This window comes from Varanus komodoensis, unplaced genomic scaffold (genome assembly GCF_004798865.1).
Source record: "Varanus komodoensis strain SLA01 unplaced genomic scaffold, ASM479886v1 scaffold31, whole genome shotgun sequence".
Lineage (NCBI taxonomy): Eukaryota > Metazoa > Chordata > Lepidosauria > Squamata > Varanidae > Varanus > Varanus komodoensis.
Window position 1 is genome coordinate 298032 of NW_025335780.1, and position 19898 is coordinate 317929.

The 19898-nt window shown below is 53.5% G+C and overlaps 1 protein-coding gene across 2 annotated transcripts; it reads left to right on the forward strand.

The window, feature by feature from the left end:
- The first annotated feature begins 13352 nt into the window (after window positions 1-13352).
- Window positions 13353-19713, forward strand: GPR83 (G protein-coupled receptor 83). Of its 2 annotated transcripts, XM_044437867.1 has the most exons (5): window positions 13353-13454; window positions 15397-15648; window positions 17319-17444; window positions 18017-18150; window positions 19070-19713. In XM_044437867.1, exons 1-5 carry the CDS (start codon window positions 13449-13451, stop codon window positions 19641-19643), a joined length of 1092 nt encoding a protein of 363 aa, XP_044293802.1. In that variant the 5' UTR covers window positions 13353-13448; the 3' UTR covers window positions 19644-19713. The 2 variants fall into 2 exon arrangements, with proteins under 2 accessions (XP_044293802.1, XP_044293801.1); XM_044437866.1 differs by lacking the exon at window positions 13353-13454 and having other exon boundaries at window positions 15271-15648.
- Window positions 19714-19898: the final 185 nt, after the last annotated feature.

Below are 19898 nucleotides of genomic sequence, written 5' to 3' on the forward strand. Positions count from 1 at the left end.
CGGCGGCGTCGCGCGATTGGCTCGCTCGGGCCCGGCCGGCCGGGGGCGGGGCGCGGGCCGGCCCGCGCGCGGTGGGCAGTCACGTCGCGCACGGAGCCGCGCCTGCGCAGAAGGGCGGCCGGCGGCCCCAACAGCCCTGCGAGGGAGGCCGCCTGGCGGAGGGACAGCTCCTGCCACCAAGTGAAACAGAATTATGCAGCCGCCTGTGAGCCGATGATGGTGTGCGACTGAACCGGCAGACGGGCAAAGCGCCTCCGGCCGGGCCGGGCCGGCCCTATCCCCCCGGGACTGGGGGCGAGGAGCGCCCCCTCTGGCCGGCCGGCCCCGCTTCCCCGCGACCCGCTTCGTTGTTCATTCGCTTAAAACCGTTACGTGGCGTCCTTCGCTAAGTTCCTGGACAGAGGAACAATAAAACCCACTGCATCAACATCAGTTATTTTCATTTATTTTATTTTTATTTTTCAATTTATGTCCTGCCTTTTTCCTACGAAGGGCTCAAGGCAGCTTACATCATTCTCCTCCTCCATCTCATCCCCACAACAACAACCCTGTGAGGGAGGTTGGGCTGAGAGTCTGTGACTGGCCCAGAGTCACCCAGCTGGCTCCATGGCTGAGCGGGGACTCGAACCCGGATCGCCTGAGTCCCAGTCCCACGCTCTTACCCACGACGCCACACTGAAGAACAATATAGTTAGAACCACACTGTTAGAACAATATAAAGTTGGATGGGCAAGGCTACCCCCGGTCAGATAAGATGGCTGGTGGCATCTCGCCGAAGCCGATCAAAGGTGCTCCGTGCGGCCGAGCCTGGTTCTGCCCCTGGCGGCAGTGCTGGATCCCGGCGCCCCCCCAAGCCACAAATGCGATGCCTCAGGGCGAGTGCAACCCGCTCGAGAACCGGTTGCACATCGCTCATCCAGGTGAGCATCCACTAAACAATACCCCCATCTAGTCCGGGTTGAGTAACGGTTTAGTGGCCCTCATCTAGCCCAGGCACTGATTCAGAGCAGCACCTGGATTCGATGAAAAGGGGAGCGAGGACTAGATGTCTCCTGCTGATTGATGGCGCTTCAGCCCACATGCCTGGGTGAGCTCCTCCAGTGATTTCACGGAGACGATAAACCACATGGGAGATAAAAGCCCCATGGAGCTGCACAGCATTGCTGCAGAGGCACAGAGATAATCCCCCGAAACCACCTTCTGGAATTTGCCGTCCAAGGAGGAGCGGTGCCTCTGGTCACAGACGACGTCTCCAGAAGGACACCATGGTCGAAGGCACGGAAAGCCTCGGGAAGTCCGAGAGCCAGCGGGGTCGTATTCCTCCTGTCCCGCACTTGGCAAAGGCCATCCGAGGCAGCTTCCATGCCAAACCAGACCTGAAGCCAGACTGATGGGTCTACTCTAGACCATCTGTGTCATTTCAGAGCACTTGGAGTTGACCAGCAGCCACCCTTTCAAGCCCCTTGACCAGGAAGGGGGTATTGGCCATTGGCCTATGCTCAGCGTGGGAGGTCCAGCGTGCAGTCTGGCTTTTTTTAGAAGATGTCTAATTACCATCAAGGAGAAGTTTGTGACTTCCTGCACCCAGCCTAATTTCCCGTCCTAATTAGACATAATAAGCCAGGGTGGGCAAGGGTCAAGCGCACAGGTGGTCAGCTGGACTTGGCCAAGCACTTGGACCGTATCCTCAGGCCTCAGCAACTGAGACCAGACCAGGTTGTGCTGTAAACACCCACTGACGGAACCGCATTAACTGTGGCGTTCCGTTCGTGATGGATCAGAGCAACTTTATCTTCGACGTGCCATGCAAACTCGACAGACACAGCGCGCCGCTGACGGTTTCACCGTTCCTCCCTGGCCCGGGTTGCAGCAAGCCACAAGCCACCCAGAAAAGCTCTGCTGGATGACACTGGGCAGGTGGCTGGAAGGAAAAGAGCTCCTCCTTTGCCACAGAAAAGGCCCAGTAAAGAACGCCAGCCGCTGCTTGGCCTGGTTGGCATGAGCGTTCAGGTCATCCTCCTTCTTGTTTCATTGCCCTTGACTCAACCACATACCAAGGAGTTGGCCGGACTCTGTTTGAAGGTAAGGAGGCTTGGCTGTGATCGTGCCTACTGCTCAGGTCCTCTCTGTATTCCACACAGTGACCAGGTCTCCCCTCTGCCCTGATCCACAAAAAATCAAATGGAAGTAAAACAAATCCAGTGGCCGGAGGGCACCAGGCTAGTCCAGCCTCATTCTTACCCACAGCCCAAGGCCTAGCCTGCCTGTCCTGTTTCTCACAATGCCCAGCCAGATGCCTCTGGGAGACCCGCGAGCAAGACTTGATGGCAAGAGCCCGTATTTAAACTATGCTATTCACTTCCATGAGATGCAGCAATGGCCCCTGTTGGGGGGCTGTAAAAGGCGACTGGAAAAGGTCACAGAGGAGGAGAAGGCTCTCAAGGAAAGACCAAGCCCAAAAGGGTATTTGGGGGACACCCCCTCATTTCTCTCTCCCTTTTGAGCAGGATCAGAGGGCATTGGTGGGTCAAGATTATGGGGAGGCAAAACATAGGGGGAATCCGAGTTGGGAGGGTATAGCATCTGACACATACAAAGTTCCCCCTCCTGCACTGGGGCTCTCCTCCAGTTTTACAGGTTCTCCCCATGCTTGCGATGAGAGGGGCATTGGCAAAATTGAAGGCAACCAGAAGCAGGGCATGCCATTTCTTTTACTGCAAGTATAAATGGGAGAATCGGGCTGTTCCTCCAAGTACCACTGAGGTCTTGGGAGAGGCCCCTGCGGGGGCAGAATCCCACTGAGATTGTGTAGGAGGATCTGACAGGCTGCTCTCCCAGTCCCAAAACCCTCCTTGTTAAATGAACGCTCAAGCCACGCCAAGCGAGTGACAGCTCACATCCCGGTGTGGGGGAAGACTTTGCTGGATCCCACAAGAAGCCACTTAGGGTCAAGCAAGCCATATAGCAAGCCACAGCATGTCGGGGTGGCTTAACTGCACAGCTTATAAGCCACATGGACATTCAGGTGTGGCAACATGCAAACCTCTGCAGCTTAGCATGTCATGGAAACCCAGTCTGTACGTAAGCGGTTACTGGTTTTATTTTATCGCTATAGATGCTGCTCTTTTATAAAATGTTGCTGAGCCTTCTGTTAGAAAAGAAAGACTGGTGCAGGGGAGCAAGAACCTTCGTCCCTTCTCCTAAAGTCCTTTTCCTACCTAAAGCAGAACTTGTTTAAATTGCTGCCAGAAAGGGAAAGTAGAGCGAGCAATTGCACCGCATGGTGAAGCCAAACGAAAGGGGGACCTTGAGATGCAAAGGCGGAAGCGCCCCTTGTGGCCAGATGGGTAAGCGCTTGCTTCGCACGGAGGAAGACTCCGGCGGATCCAAACAAAGGCCCGTGTTCTGCTCCCACCGAGGACAACCAGATGGCCCCCCGAAGGAGCACAAGCCGGACAGACACGCTGGAATACAGAAGTGGAAGTAGGCCAGTGCAACATGACTGGCCTTTTGCCTGCGTTACTGGAGGTGCTCTGCAGGCACATGATTATTAGCCATCCTTTGACTTCTCCATGGATCTGTTTCATCCCCCTTTAAGGCCATCCCGGTTGGAGGCTGTCATGAGATCGCATGGGAATTAATTTGCAGCTTAACTGTGCACTCCCGAATCTCCCACCTCCGAGCCTCCTGGGAAGGCTGTTTTGAGTCCTAACACTGTGAGAGAAAGCGGGAGACAAACGTGTTTCCCTCTGTGCTCTTCGCCGCAGGCATAACGGTGGGATGGATTCCTGGAAAGGACAGGGCAAGGGCGCCAGGTCTCTTCGCTGTCTGTGCATTCCTGGAAAGCACACTGCACACCCACTTCCTCCCAAACAGCCAGCCATGTCACCATCCACAGAAATACCTGTTGCTGCTCCTTTGGCATCTTAGTTCTTCTGATGCCTACCTGTCCAACCTTAGGAATACCTCCTGGCTTTCCCAATGCTGCTTCCCATCACTGACCCTCTGCCTGGATTTCCTGGTGGCTTTTCAAGTTGTCAAACAAACAAAAACCCCGTTATCGCAGGAACGGCAGAATAAATACCCAGGACCCCAGACATTCTGGAGTTACAAGCCGCCAGAGAGAAGCACAGTGTTGCTCCTCACCAACTCCACATCTGCATCCCTTCTTCGCTTTCACATGCACAGGAATCTCCACATTTCAGTATAATATCATGCATAAAACAAGTGGAAGTCATGGCAGAGCGCAAAGAATACTGAGATGGACCAGGCAATGGAATAGTCCTGCTTCTTCTGCTGCTGCCCGGCAAAGTCTGCCCAGGGAGAGAAGCGGCGCTGAGGTTTTTGTCTTGGCTGTTGCAGAAGACAACAGACCGGGATAAAAAAGATGCCACGGACCCTTCTAGCCCCCACCTCTGCTGAGACTGTTGCTAGTTCAGCTTCTTAACCGAAACCTCGTTAACGTTGTCACAGTGTGGCCAGACCATTTCCCCGTTTGGCGGCTTGTTAAAGAGGCAACGGGGTTGCAAGTCGGGCTCCCTCATTCTTGGCACATTTTCATATGCAGGTACCTCTCCATTCTGAGTATTTTTCACGCCATGTCTTTTCTTTGTCTTTTCTATTAATCAGGGTTCCAAGTGTTACATGACGCCCACAACTTTCTGTATGACTGAACCCGTAAAAAAGCATCTCATGCAGTTAACATCTTCATAATTCCTTGTGAACTGCCTACCTGCCTGCACTCGACATGCCTGAATAAACGTCTAATTTCTTTTGATTGTACACCCCCAGTGGGCCCCACCCTAGAGGAAAACGGCATTCATGCCTCACATCGTAATGGCCCTAGACTGATGCCGAACTCTTGAAAATGAAATGGACTCTTCAAGCGAGCCCATTTTGTGTTCAGGAGTCCTACGAATCTTACTTGTACACATGGAAATTACTTCAGCAATCTTAGCTTGCAATCTGAAGACAAATTGTATCTTGCAATGGAGGTAATAGGGATCATTTGAGCCATTTCCCATTGCTTTTCCCGCTGCTGCTGGGCGGGGAATCTAGTGCTGCAAGTTGAGGAAGCCCATTGTGCTCCATGCAAGTTACTTCTGAGTAAACACACCCAAAATCGCCCTGCGAGGGTGCCTCCAGGGGACACATTGAAATCATTCCAGCGTTCCATTGGATTCACAGAGCTGGTGGCAGCGATGGGAAAAGAACGGCCGGGATCGCAGGAGTGGCACATCTGGGGGGAATTCAGCCAGCGGCAGGGATCTGGGACCCCTTTCAGATGGGGGGCTGGGGCAACCACGTGGTGCGTGCCCTGACAGAGCTTCCTCCCGTGGAGGAACGCGGAAGGGCAGACTGCAGGAATGTGTTTCTTCTTGCCCATGGCGGGCTGCAGAGGCCATGGACGCTGCGAGGCTTTCTGCAGAATTGGGTGGGCCTTCAAAGCCGTAATAGACGCCGCGTAACCGGGAGCAGCCCCAGCAGAACGTCCCCCAGAATCCAGTGGAAATGTTTTAAAAACGAGCCTTCTTGCTGGAAGATGCTTAGAGCACCAAGTGGGCGGTCTGACTTCAGGACAGGAGGCTGCCCAGAAGTTGCATCAGCTGAAAACTGATTTGCCCGCCTGCCCCTTGAGATCGGCGGCTGAGGCCCTCCTCCGGGAGCCCTCCGTGAAGGATATTAGGAGGGTGAGTACTCGGAGGAGGGCCTTCTCTGCGGTGGCGCCCAACTCATGGAACATGCTCCCCAGAGAGGTCCTCCTGGCGCCGTCGTTATTTGTTTTTCTGCGCCAGTCCAAGACCTTTTTATTCAAACGATATTTTAATAATTATTGATTTTATTTATTGGCTTTATAATAGTGTGCCAGGATGTTTCCAGATTTTATATGTATGTATGTATTTTATATGTATTTATTTATGATGTCGGAAGCCGTCCCGAGGCTTATGCGCATGGGACAGCATACAAAACTTCCAAATAAATAATAAAGAAATAAAACTGCTCCGGGTGAGGCACTGTTTCCCCTGCGAGGCACCAGAGGGCAGCAGAGACCGGAGAATCACGTTTGGCTCGAGGGGCGGTGCAGGACTGCCTGGTGGTCCAGCCCCTGCTGAGCCTCCGCACATGGTCGCCTGTCTGGCCCAGTCTGCACCTTCCCAGCCCGGCAGGGCTGACTCAACATGCCAGCTCAGTGCAGAGCTATGCAGGCAGCATCTGACTCACGTCTTCTTGCTGCTCGGGCTGCTGCTGCTGCTGCTGCTTTGGTGACTCAACTTGGAACCATGCATCTTTTCCGGCTGCTGGCATATCAGCGCGGAGTCTCCCCCATCCTTCAGCTGAGAAGGATGTTTCTGTTGCCCGTGGCGGTGCTGACCCTTTCGAAAGTCTTCTAAGCGAAGACCAAGGCACAGCCTTCCCCCAGGAGGGGTGAACGTCAGTAGAGGGCGGAGGCGGTTGGAAGGAGAGGCGGAGAGCACTCCCAGATAGAAAATAAATAAATAGGAACGCTATTAACTAAAGTCTCTCCTGTTGCTACAAGTGCTGGATGAGAAATAGCAAAATGCCCCAATATTACATAATATTATAGCCTTCAATGGCACTTACTCCTGCGAAAGTTGGCATGGGGGAGCCTGACATAATTTGGGAGGCGCTGTGAAAAAATTGAGACACCCCGGTCTTCCATACTAGTGAGCCTCTTCAGAATTTAATGACTCCAAAAGAAACCAGAAGCAAATGAAACGAAGGGCCATTTCCCTGCTTGTATCCCCATTCCAGCTTTCCCTATTTCACCTGCAGTTGTATTTGTCTGTGACATAAGAGCACACTTTCAACACAATGGACGCTGTGTTGTATTTATCAGTATGCTCCCCCAAAGCAGAAAAAGTGTTTAGCCCTGTGGCTCCAAGGGAGTTTTTAAAGGTGTAAAAACCCCCCTTGGTGAGACGCCTGAGCAGCTGGTGGCTGAAGAAAGGATGGATTAGATAAGACCTTCTCAACATGTGCTTAAAAAAAGGCCTTGTTTGGTGACTTAGCAACAGGTGAAGTCGTAACAATGAGCTGCCAGCAGTGTGCAAGGTTAAGACGATGCTGAAACGAGAAATGTCTGCAGCACAAGTGGGAAATGGCTAACGTTTTCTGGAATGCCAATTTTTGGGCAGGCAAAATGACTAGAAGATAAATTCTTTGGTTTTCTTTTTAATGTTTCATCCCAGTTCTGATGAGCATAAAAAGCACAGTAAGGAAATGTATTAATTTCTGCACTACCCAACAGCTGAAACAGCAGTCATCTTTCCCTATCTTTTTGGTCCACCAGAGAACAGTTTTTCTTTATTCTTTCTCCTGAGAAACACACACAACTTGAATTTTCTCTGAACTAAAACACTAGTCTATTTATACCCTGCTCTCCAATTCAGAATTTCAAGGGACACGGCAATACAGCTGTTTTGCATTTGAAAATGAAATGAGGAGACGTTTCCACCTGGGAGTCTCTCCCTCTGAATGTGCTTTGTCACCACGGCGTGGCCAAAACCACCACCACGTGCTGAACTTAACGAGTCGACAGCCACATCAGTTTAGCACACAGCTGTTTGATGTGATGGGCCTCCCGATACACATTTGTGCAAAGATGCAGACAATGGAAACGTCTCTGCTTCTAAATCCAATCAAGGATTGGTAAAAATCAGCAAAATCCTGTTTTGGAGGATGTGGCTTTGCAGTGATCACATAGGCGTTCTCCCATAATTTTATCTGTCACTGTTACTCTTTTGCAAAAGAGAAACTGTGAAGTATTGATTAAGGGAAGAATCAGGATATTGGCCTGGGGATGCCATGCACTGGTGCTCAGCATCAGGCTGGTGTGCGCTCAGCACAGGTGCAGGTGACACGGGTGGCTTTTAATGTTCGGGCAGAAAACCCTGGAGATCCTGCAGTAATATGTCTGAGACCTTGGGACACTGTAACACTTGACTGGTGTCTTAGAACAGAGGATAATTTCATTCATTCATCATTCATTCGATTTATATCCTCCTTTTTTTAAGAACTCAAAGCAGCTTGCATCATTCTCCTCTTCCTGCTATCAATCTTATCCCCACAACAACAACCCTGTGAGGTAGGCTGGGCTGAGCATCTGTGAGTGGCTCAAAGTCACCCACTTGGCTTGGTGGCTGAGCGGGGACGAGAACCCAGGCCGCCTGAGTCCCAGGCCCACGTTCTTGACTGCTACCCCACACTGCCTCTCCTCAAGCACCGCATCTGGGAAGATGACCAGGAACTTACCTTGTTGCTTGCCTGGGTTGTTGCAAACCAGACATATTACCCAGAATTATGCTCAGAAGAATAGAAGGAAGTGCACAGTGAATGGGCTTGCTCTGACGGTGCTTGTAGAGCTGTTCCTGTGGGTTTCCCTAGAGAGAGTGCGAGCCAAGACGCCTGTGCAGGTAATAGATGGACAGTTTTCACTGCACTTCTGAAGTGTCCGCCACCATCCCTGCACTGCAGGCGTAATAAGGAATCGCTTATCAAAATACCTGCAGGGTCTAGCAGCTTTCCTGCTTGCTGGCACCCCATGACTGAGCTATGGGGCTACACAGTTTGCATGACTCCGGGGTTGTTGCTACATCATTCCGAGGGGCTGTCAAAATACCTGCTTCTGCATCAGCATCCTTTTCCGCAATTGTTGTGACAGGTTGTGGCTCGCTCCCAGATCTGCAACAGAAGAAATACGTCTGGCTGAACCACTAAACCACAGCTAGTGGGTGACAGCTTTGCCTTAAGCTTCAGCCAAAACAGCTCATTTTAATGAGTTTCCTTGAAATCCCTTCTGGGTTCTATTTTCCTCCATGGAGGGCACAAAATGGGCTTCCTGAGTCGAAACGTGGGTCAGTTCAGCCTGCTGCACACACACGCTTCCGAAGTGCGAGGACTCACATGTCAGCATCCGGATGTACAAACGCTGCACTGTGAGTCAACAGTGTTGATGAGACTGAGCAGCACTCGCAATGTGATTTCCTCTGTGGGCTGAGAACGAGACCGCGTCAGTGGCAACTGTGCCAAGGTGCAGCGGGGTAAAGCTGCGACTGTGCCTTGTGTCCAGAAAGACACATTCTTGCTCACTTTTCCCATCGAGTTGCTCTCGGCTTGACCTTCACAAATGGGTCTGCTGCCTTCATCACCTCCTCACTGTCACTTTTGAAAAGGAAGCCGTGGATAGAAGTCTCATGGCGAGCAGCAGCACCCGTGGGATGGAGTGGGGAGTGATTCCCCCCTTTATTCACTGGGGCAGATCAGAAATAAGGGAGAAAGACTGCGCAGTGGTGAGCATCCTTTCTTTGGACAATGAAGGAGAAGAAGAGTAAGAGATGGGAGGGAGAATGTGGCTGGACAGAGAGGTTTACATGCTCACTGGATTATACGGTTGGTCACATCTATGCACAGTCGTCAAGCTATTGTCTTCCTCACTGGTGGTGAGCAAGGTGGCACTAGGCTGGTGTGTGGCCCCACACAGATGGAATGTGTCCTCTCCACCTTGGCCAAGCCCAATCTCTGTTTGTGATCCCTTGCACACTTCTGCTGATCCCTTGCACACCTGGCTGCTGTAGCCAAAATTGCCTACAATGAGTCTGTTGCCAGTAGAGCCCATGTCGCCCCTTGCATGGGCCACCCTTTTCCAAAGGATGTTTGGATGCAGAAGTTTGGAGGTTAAAGCACACACAACTTAGGTAATCAAATCAATCAAAATGGATTGAAAGGTCACGAGTGGTGGTGTTTTCTTAGACCATTTCATTTAGGCAGATTCATTAGCAAAAGCAATGAAATCTACATGGACTAATTAAAATTTGTTTACTCTCTGGAATGTGCAGGTCTCTAATTTAAAAAAAGAGAGAGACTATTGAAGAATACTGATTCAGAGATTACTAGAGAGATGCCCCCGGATTGTGGCAGGAAATCCAGAGCTGGGAGAGTGAACACATCTTCCACAGGGGACTGTCCAACCTTTGCTTGAAGATTTCTAGTGAGGAAGAGACAACCAGTAATGAATACCATCATCAAATTGCTCTTACTGTTAAAAAATTCACCCAAACCTTGCCTTCCAGTTGCTGAAGCAGGTTACAGCAAGACCTGCCTTGGGTGGCGGCAGAAAACAACTCCTTTGCCTTCTGTCGTTTCGACAGTCTTGCAGGAATCTGAAGAATGCTGGCACATGTCCCATTCTCCCCAGTTCCTGCTAAAAGTGGGTTTTGACAGGACAATGGGCGTTTCTTGACAGGGCCGTGTGCAGCCATGCACAACTCTCAGCGACTTGCAGACGTGCCCACTTGTTCGCCTCCACTGTGGGGCTCTGCCGGGAGCCATGCAAAGGCACCGCATCACCACACCCGGCCTATCGGGCCAAGCGGGGGACCCGAGACCCCCAGGTCCACAAAGCTTCAGTGGTTGCTCCTTGCAGGGCCCCAGACACCTCTGGGGAGAGGGCATCGCATCCCCCTCTTCTGGATCATTGGCTGGTACCAGGGATGGCAAAGAACAAGCAGCACCTTCTCACGGAAGCTCGGATTCTCATGCCACCGAGTTCTCATCCCATAAGGACTGCTTTATTCGCCACTGCAGTATTTTGGTACATGAAGAGCTCCAGTGAGCATTCCTGATAGCTATCCAATTGACTCACATCATCTGCCATAAAAGAAATGCCCAGAAGGAGCCATCTGTTGCTATTAAGACTGAAAGACGAGCTCCTTTGTGGCACATGGAGCATTCTGACCCAGGATCTAAGAGTATTGTGTTGTGCTCAGATCAAACCATAAGACATGAGTGGGTGTATTTTTCCCATCAATGGACCAAGCCTCAGAAGCACCGTGTCTGAAGAACCTGCAATTCGCCGTGCCCAATGGGGAGACGAAGTTCTTAGTGGCACGTGGATTTTCTAGTCAGAGAAACTGGAGGTACCTTTGTTGTGGAAAGGTCAGTTGCAAACAAGGCCCCATCAAAACATGCATGTAAACATCTGGAAAATGTCATTCTGGTCTCCCTCCAATAAGCCTGTCGTGATACTGACTTGATTCACTGTAAATGAGTGGCTAGTGAGCTTGCACAAGAACTTTGAATTTCCTTTCACGTCTGGGGATGGCTTCTTGAATGAAAAACTTATCTGCAGCAAGAACGAGGTTTGAGGCACTTTGGGGTGAAGTAAGAAGAGAACATTGGCAGTTTGAATGGACAGAGACTCAGGGAAGGCAAAGTGCTCCCCACTAGGCAGGTGAATTCCTTTGCAGAAAAATATTCTGCAGAGTGAGCTTTCTGTCCACGCTTTCTCTTAGCAAGAAATCGGTGCCATGGTTTTCTCAGATTAAACAGGCATCAGTCAACATGCCCATCTATATTTTCCAACCCAGCACACAAATCAAGTGCTGGTTTTGTCGGCAATCCTTCCTTGTTCACAGTGGATTGTTTCAGCTTGGAAATGTATTTTTTAAGCAATAGCAACCATCCAGAATTAAAGATAATCGACAGGGACATGTGTACCTATCCACGCAATGGGAAAATGCCTTGGCAATGCAAGTCAATTATTCCTTCAGATAAATGATAAATACTAGATAATTATAGAGCGCAAATCCATGGAGATGACAAGACCGCGAAAACGTCTGGGTGGCTTGCTCATTGCTCTTCCAACTGCACATCTCCGTCCCCTGGCCTGAACGCTGAACGTGTGACGCTTAGCAATGCTGGCTGCAGAGAAGAGCCACCGCCGGATGCAGCGTTGCTGCCCGCAACCACCAGCTCGCGATGGAGGGAGGAAGAGGTTCCACAGTTCAAGCACCACCACCGATCAGCGGCTTCTAAACCCAAGAATGACTTATTTATTTTACTCATTTCTCCCCCGATGAGTGCCCTACAGCTGGCAGTCTCAGGGCGAGGTGCAGAATAAAATCAAATGCAATCGAACCAGCAGTGAAATACGGTCCAAGATTTTCCTCCCCACCGTTCATGAAATTCTGTCCAAATCCGGGGGCTGTTTTCAGGCAAAACGTCGGCGGGGTCCAAGCTCCAAAGGGCTTTGGCAGAACGAATCAGGGTCAGGGTCAGGCCTTCTGGCCCCCTCCCATGTGCTCTGGGCTTCCAATTCTCACTTCAGGGCTGGAAGAAGCCGCACCGCACTGGCCTCTCTGCTGCGCCTGCAGCGTAAGGAGCACAGCATAAACCTTTGGGCATTCAGATGGGTTCTCTTCACAGGGGGCGACCAAGGCAGCCTCCAGGTCTAGAAACGAACCCACAGCCGGGCCAGTTATTTCTGTGGCTGTGATGGAAAATATTAAAACAAAATACGCAGAAAGCCGGCGGGCAACAACAGAGACCCACAGGCTCCCTTAGCGGAGAAGCAACAGGTCAAAATGAAGAAATGAATGTGCTGCAGCTGCCGAAGGTCAGAATCGGTGCACAGCCTGCTGTTGTGCTACATGGAGGGTGCAGGGCGGGCAGGGCGGCTCACCCTTCCCACGCAAGCCCTGCTTCTTGTACCAGGAATTATTCCAGACGAACACCAAGCGACGGTCTGGAGGCTGGGCAGCACTGGCCAAGGTGTTAGGACTGGATGCTGCACGGAAGGGCTGTTCTCAGCATCCGAGCACTCACAGACTGGCAAATGCCAGGAAATTAATTCTTGGTAATCGGTAGCCAACGTGGCAGACAGTGGGAGACTCGCCTCGGCCGTCTAATGCTCTCATTCAAATCCAGCCAGAGCTACTGGATGCACTAATTGGCCTACGTAAACAATGCAAAAGGTTTTAAAGTTCATTTTATTTCTTGAAAAATGGATCTGTAAGCTGCTCCAGGAGCCTTTCTGGCTGAAAGGAGGAGTATAAATGCTGCACAAAAATGCATAAAACCAGAATGGCAAAGCACTGTGTTTTTGATGGAAAGCGGGATCATGTAGGAGAGCAGAGAATGCACTTTGAATCCGCATGTCTGTGCTGCAAATGTCTCCAAATACATCCAGCGTACGCTGTGCGGGATCTTGGGAACAACGCTGCAGATTTGGAGGGGTGGATCTGGACAGCGCTGGAGGCAGGCAAAGGCGTGTCAAGAATGCTTTCCGGGCTTTTGCTGGAGGGGGGAGGGCAGGCCTCCAGGGGGAAAGTATCTTCCAAATTAGGAAGGGGCAAAGAGATCCCCAGTTAAGAGCCAAGTCCCAACATACAGAGCCATTGCCATGGCTGGACCGCCCAGCCTGGCCGACCCTTTCCATTCTAGGTACACATGGATCGTGCCCTTCATTAAAACCTTCCCATTGCGGGAGAGCCTTGAAACCAGATGGGCCAACCCGCACTGATCTCGGGGGCAGTCGGGAAACAGGCGATGTGCAGCCTCTCTGCCATTCAGCCCTCATTCAAGGACAGTTAGGTATGGCTCAGACGGAAGCGATCAGCTGATGTTTCCCACTGCATCTGCTACACAAGATGCGGGTGAGCTTTCCCCTCCCCTATAATTCTGGGCGTGTGTGTGTGTGTGTCTGATTGAATCTGTTTTGTGTAGCATTTTGTGCTCTCTCTTTCTCTCCCTCCCCGGCTCTCTCTCTCTGTGCCCCCCCCTCCTACCCCTCCCCGTGTATGTGTTTTAATTATTTTTTTAGCACGACCATTTTTAAAGCAAGAGAAACTTCCTGCAGCATCAGGTCCAGGCTGTTGTCATTCTGGGCACCTTTCCCTCCACACCTGCACAAGCCCAACTATAAAAATAATTGCAAAACATACATTTACCCTCCCTCCAAAAAGCACAAATTTGGGACGCTTTTTTAAAGTGGGGTGAGCAGCCATGGACTGCCACTTCAAATGTGCCCTGGGATTGTGAAAGATGGTCCCCGAAAATGGAAAAGCATGAAAGGGAGAAAAGCTGTCCCTCTCGAAGGCTGTGCGGAGGGGAAGACCAGTTGGTCCCACCGCGGTGTCCCCTGAAACCCCAGGTGGAGCGGGGGGCCGCCTGCGGCGCGCCGGACCGACTGCCGGGCTCTGCGGGTCGTTCTCGAGCAGCCAGCCCATCACGGCCTCTGGGCGAGTGGACTGGGGGACGGCGCCTGGCCAGGCCTCCACGCGCGCCCCCAAGGCCATCCGTTCCGGTGGCTTCGGTGCCTGGCAGGCTGGCGGGGGGGCAAGCTCCAGGACTCGCGTGGGCCCCTCGCCTCCGCAGGCAGGAAGGAGGGTGGCTGTGAGCTCAGCCTGGCGCAGGAAGCGGCCTGAGCGCGCCAGCGGGTCACTTGGACACCCGTCGACCGAAGGCCAGACCGAGGGCGCGCTGGAGCGCCAGGGGCAGCCGCAGCGGGGGCACCGGAGCCCCTGGAGCCGACGCGCACGCCCCCGCAGCGCCCCCGTGCGCCAGCCCCGCCTGCTCGGCACGTGGGCGCCACTCGGAAGCCCCTCATCCGCCGCTGGTCTCCACGTGCGTCGGCAGGGGGGCGAGCCGTCCGCCGCGCGGGCTAGTGCGCGGAGGGGCGCGCCAGGGCCGGCCTCGCCAGCCGCCCTCCGTCCCGGCACGGCGCGGCCCCCTCCAGCGGCTGCCCAACTTTCCGGCCGGGGCTCGGGCCGCCCTGCTCCTCTCCTGCTCCGGCACCTCGGAGGGTCCGGGGCGGCCCCGATCGCAAGCGGCGAGCTGGCGCCCGAGGCAAGACCCTGCCCGTGCGTGGACGCCGGTAGGCGGCAAGCGGACAACGACTGGAAGGGACGCCCCTGGCGCCTGGCTGCCGCATGAGCGGAGCCGGCTGCACCCCTCTCCTTTCCGTGCGCCGCGCTTCCTTGCGGCCGCGGCAGGCGCGGAGAAGACGCCGCCAAGCGCTCCCCGGCAGGCTGGCGGTGCGGCGCGGAGCTTGATGCCTCCGGCCGGCGCCGGCTTGCACCCTGCCGTTTGCTCCGGGACGGCTGGCCAGCCCCGCTGGGAGGCACCGAAGCGCGATCCTTGGCGGGGAAGGGGCTCGCGTGCTTCCAGGGACACCTGTGGCGGAGGAACTGAAGAAGCGGCCGCGGCAGCTGGGGAAGCGGGCAGGTGCCGGGGCAGGCGCGTTTCGCTGGAAACTTTCCGCGAGGGGAGCGGTTGGCGTCTCCAGCATCCCTGGAAGATCGTCACGGATCCTCAAGGAGCAGCGCAGACGGGACGAGCGCCGAGCAGAGGGGCGCCGCTGTCCTTCGGGAGCGGAGAGCGCAGAAGAGGCGTCGCTCCGGAGCCGCTCGAGAGCAGCGCCGTGCGCCCGGGGCGCATTTGCTCGCCGGCGAGGGTCGAGTGCACGCAGCCATGAGCAGGCGCCTGTGGCTCCCCTCCCAGTACGCCTCCAAGCCGCTCGGCCAGGCGGTGGGGCCCAACGGCACCTACTTCTTGCCGCGCCTCTATGCCTTCCACAACCTCTCCTCCTTCTACCAGGACCTGGACGTGGACAACATGGGCGACTTCGACAGCGGCACGCGCTACGAAGGGGAGTCCCAGAGCCGGACGGTGCAGGCGCTGCTCATCGTGGCTTACTCCGTCATCATCTGCATCTCGCTCTTCGGGAACGTGGTGGTGTGCCACGTGGTGGTCAAGAACAAGAGGATGCACTCGGCCACCAGCCTCTTCATCGTCAACCTGGCCGTGGCGGACATCATGATCACCGTCCTGAACACGCCGTTCACACTGGTAAGCCGCTGCGGGAGCCGCTCCCGTGGCCAGGGCCTTCAGAAGGACCCGGATGTCTCTGCACAGGGCTTCTGGGGCACTGGGGGAGCCACCTTTGTGGGCTGGTGCCGGTGTTCAGGGTGAAGTTGAGAGATTAAGAAGAATCATGTCCACAGGTCGCTTGCTTGCTTGCTTGCTTGCTTGCTCGCTCACTCTCCCTCCCTCCCTTCCAAAATTTAACAAAAATAATTAGCAGCAGCTGAGTCACTAGGATGTAAATCTAGAACCAAGGTACACCAGCTCATAAAACCAGTTGGATGTGGAGAGATCAGCTGTAGAACAAGAGAAGCAACGGTAGGCAAAAGTTTCTCTGGCCATATGCAAAGTGCCTTCCCTCCTGTTTTGAAGTGGCTGCTTTGAATTGCATAGTGCATTTCTTTCTTTGGTACCAAAAAGCCCCACGAAATATTAGGCGACTAATAGCTTCTTATCTACGTGTTTATTGGTCTGCCTGCCCATCATCTCTCAATCATCTGTCCATCTCCGTGTTTCTAGTAGCCTTCTATGCATAACATTCCAAGGGGATAAGAACACAGATGCATCAGAGTCTTGTGGAGTCTTGCAGAGCATCCATTTCATTGCAGTGTAAACTTTCATGGGCCAGGGTACATTTCCTCAGAAGCGGCCGACTTGCCCTTTCCCGAGGGTGGGGGGAACCGGTGCATGTCCCCCAAAGGTCTGTCTCGGCCTGTTGGGTTTTACTCACACCTGCCCAAAGGCCGTGCCCGTGCCCAAGATGGCTGCGGGGGCCCAGGAGGATGGGGAGGGGCTCTCACCTGTCTGCAGAGGCCTCCCTGTTTCTGCTGGTGGTGGAAGGAGCTCCAGCAGGCGCCCGTTCTCGGCTCCTGTGAAGCTCTCATTTTCTTATCCAGCGCACAGCTCCTGGCATGTGTCACACTTGTGGTTGATGCGCAGTCTCAGCCGGCCGCCCGAATCCCAGTCTTCCCAGCAGCTGAACCTCACACCCCACTGGGTGCAGTGACGTCTTACCCTCTCTTTTAAGGAGGGGCATGTGCAGCCATGTCCCAGACCGTAGAAGTGCTTTCAAGGAACTGGGGAGGGGGCCAGCTGAGATTACATAACTATCACAATGATCAGGGGAGGAGCTTCCACCCAAAATGGGGAGCTTTGCACCCAGCCCTGTGGGCTCGCTCAGCCCAGTTGCACCGCGGAACCATTAATGCCTTCCCCATTGCAGAAAAGAAGTGGAATGAGTGACCGGCAGAAGAAAAAAGGCTCCTGACCAGCCCTGCCCGGCCGGCGCCCTTCAGGCTGCATCCCAAGCTGCTTAGCTGACAATATGGGAGGCCCGTATTTGCTGCAAGATCTGTAACCGCTTTGTGCGGCAGAGAAAGGACTTCAGGGTGCTTTTGAGAGGGAGGTCAGCACCGACACCTGACGGGCTCGTCCGTGGCTGCGCATTTCAGAATACACGGACTGTGAAAGCTCACCGGGCAATGACAACCAGGTCCTTTTTCCCAGCCTTTTTATGAAGGTGTGAGGAAAAATGGAGGAGAGCCGTCCAACCGCCTCGATCCTTTCAGAGAAAATGTGGGATGGAAAGTCAGTAGAGAGGCAAACGGCTTTGATTCTCATTCGACATGTTTTTATGCTCTGCTATCCCCTCGTAGGTGCGGTTTGTCAGTAGTACCTGGATTTTTGGAAAGCTGATGTGTCACATAAGTCGCTTTGTCCAGTACTGTTCAGTCCATGTCTCCGTGCTGACCCTCACTGCTATTGCTCTGGACCGCCACCAGGTAAGCGCCCGCCCGGCGTGCGAGCTTCCTGATTCTGCACCAGGCAAAGACAGATTCTGCAGGCAGAAGGATTTAAGCCCGTCCAAATCTTAGTGACACGGGAAGGGCTGTGCGACCTTTGGACATCGAGGCCGCAGTGGTGGGGAGAGGCGAGTCCAAGATTTGGAGTGGCAGCTGGAAATGACGAGTCCTGCGAATCTGAGACAAGAGCGCGAGGGGCATCGCAGTCAAAACCCGTGTCTGCATTTCCTGTAGCCGTGCTTCAAAGGCAGCTTTGGCCAAAACGGGCGTTTGGTTTTGAAATGGCCTGCAAGTGTGTCCAGGAGATGTGATGCCAACAAAGCCCATTCCAAGCGAGGGCAAGGCTGTGTTACCCCCTCGCAGAGCCCCTGTAAGCAGTGCCCCCTCCCCAAATTACTTTGGCTGAAAGGTCCCCCCTCGCTTTGGTTTCGTTTCAGCCTTACGCCCTCAAGATATATGAGTCCTACTGATCGAACAGGATGTAGTTTTGGGTAGAGGCTTGTGGATCAGCAAAAGCAGTGACATTCCTCTTACTCTGGCGACGTCTTTAGGTGATCGTCCATCCGCTGAAGCCCCGAATGTCCATTGTGAAAGGCGGAATCTGTATCATCGTCATCTGGGTGATGGCCAGCTGCTTCTCTCTGCCCCATGCGATCTACCAGAAGCTGATATGGGTCCCGTATGGGTGAGTGGAAGAAAGAGGCTCGTGAGTAGTACAGCCACGCCTTGCACTCTGCATGCGCCGAGCAGTGTTGGCCATGCAGCCGGAGAGGTGAGTGAGCCAGAGCTGCCTCTCGGCCAGCCGTTCCGCTGTCCATTGGCCACTGCTCTCCGCTGCCATGCAATGCTGGGTGTCCCCAGAACTGCAGAACCCAGTTGCAAAAACCCAGAGATACACCAGTGCTGGAATTCACACTGATGACAAGTTTTTCAGGCCCAGGGGACATGTGAGGCACCAGGCTTAAAGCTGAAGCCACCATGGAAGGGAGGGCCTAAAAACTGAATCATAGATGTATTCCAGGATACTGAGGTCCTGAAGTTCCATTTCAGAATTAAAATATGCAGATTAAAAATTAAATAGCTGGAGGCTGCCAAGGGGAGAGGAGGAAGCTGGTGTTCCAGCATAAGTACACCGGTTGTGCTTGAAGTAAGCATATTCTAAGGGGCTTGCCTAGTATGTCAACAACAGGGTGGGCCAAACGTTGGTCTTGGTGAGCTTGAGCCGCGGCAGCTCCGTTTTTTCCCTCTTTGAAAAATAAAAGATGGAGAGCAGAGTGAAAGAGAACTGGCATTTTGCACAGAAACAGTTTTTGCACAGGTCTAGTTTTTCTCAGCCTCGCATGACAAACGGCTGCAGCTAAATTTCGTCTGCTGTGCAATTGTTAAGGTCTAGGAGATGGCTCATTCCCCCTCCCATCTGGTTATGCCAGAGACAAAGCAGGGATGTGACAGGGAAGGTTTTAGGAAAGAAGACGGCAGACGTTGCTCCGTGTCACAGGTTATCGTTAAAGGAGGGTCTTAGACTGGGTGCGTTGCGAGGTGCTGGGTCGGTCACCTCCGACCTGGTAAGCCCACCTAAAGGAACAACTTCTCTGCTCTTTCAGCAACAGAACTCATCGGATGGCCTGCCTCTCCAACTTCCCTGCCCCGACCGACCTTTATTGGAAGTACCTGGATCTAACCACCTTCGTCCTTCTGTACGTGCTGCCTTTGTTGGTGATCTCCATCACATACACCATGGTCGCCAAGAAGCTCTGGATGAGGAACGCGATCGGTGACGTGACCATGGAGCAGTACCACGCCCATCAGCGGAAGAAGAAGATGACCATCAAGATGCTGATGCTGGTCGTGGTGGTCTTCGCGGTCTGCTGGTTCCCCTTGAACTGCTACCTGGTCCTGCTGTCCGGCAAGGCCATCCACAGCAACAACGCCCTCTACTTCGCCTTCCACTGGTTCGCCATGAGCAGCACTTGCTACAACCCCTTCATCTACTGCTGGCTGAACGAGAGCTTCCGCTCGGAGCTCAGGTCCCTGCTGGGCGTGTGCTGGAGGCCGGAGGTCTCTGGGAGCCATGCGCTGCAGTCCCTGTCAGCCCCTTTCAGGCATGCCTGGGAGGAGAATTTCCCCTGCAAGCAGGCCGTCGTGTCTCAGCAAACCAGAGACGAGAACTCTGCCTGAACGGACAGCTCCGTAGTTCAGCCAGTCATGATGGGCACCTGTGTCTCCGATGGGAAGGCCCACCAGGCATCAGGGAAAACAGGACCTGGTGACGGCTTTCCACCAAAACACGTCCAGTGCACAATTTGGTCGTGATTTCCTGTGGCTGCTTCAGCTCTCCAGGAATTCTGTCCCACTGATAGTGTTGCAACGGTCTTTTGTGACATGATCCTGGCCGTTGAGTGCGACTTCTCCCTTCACATGCTGGAACCTGGA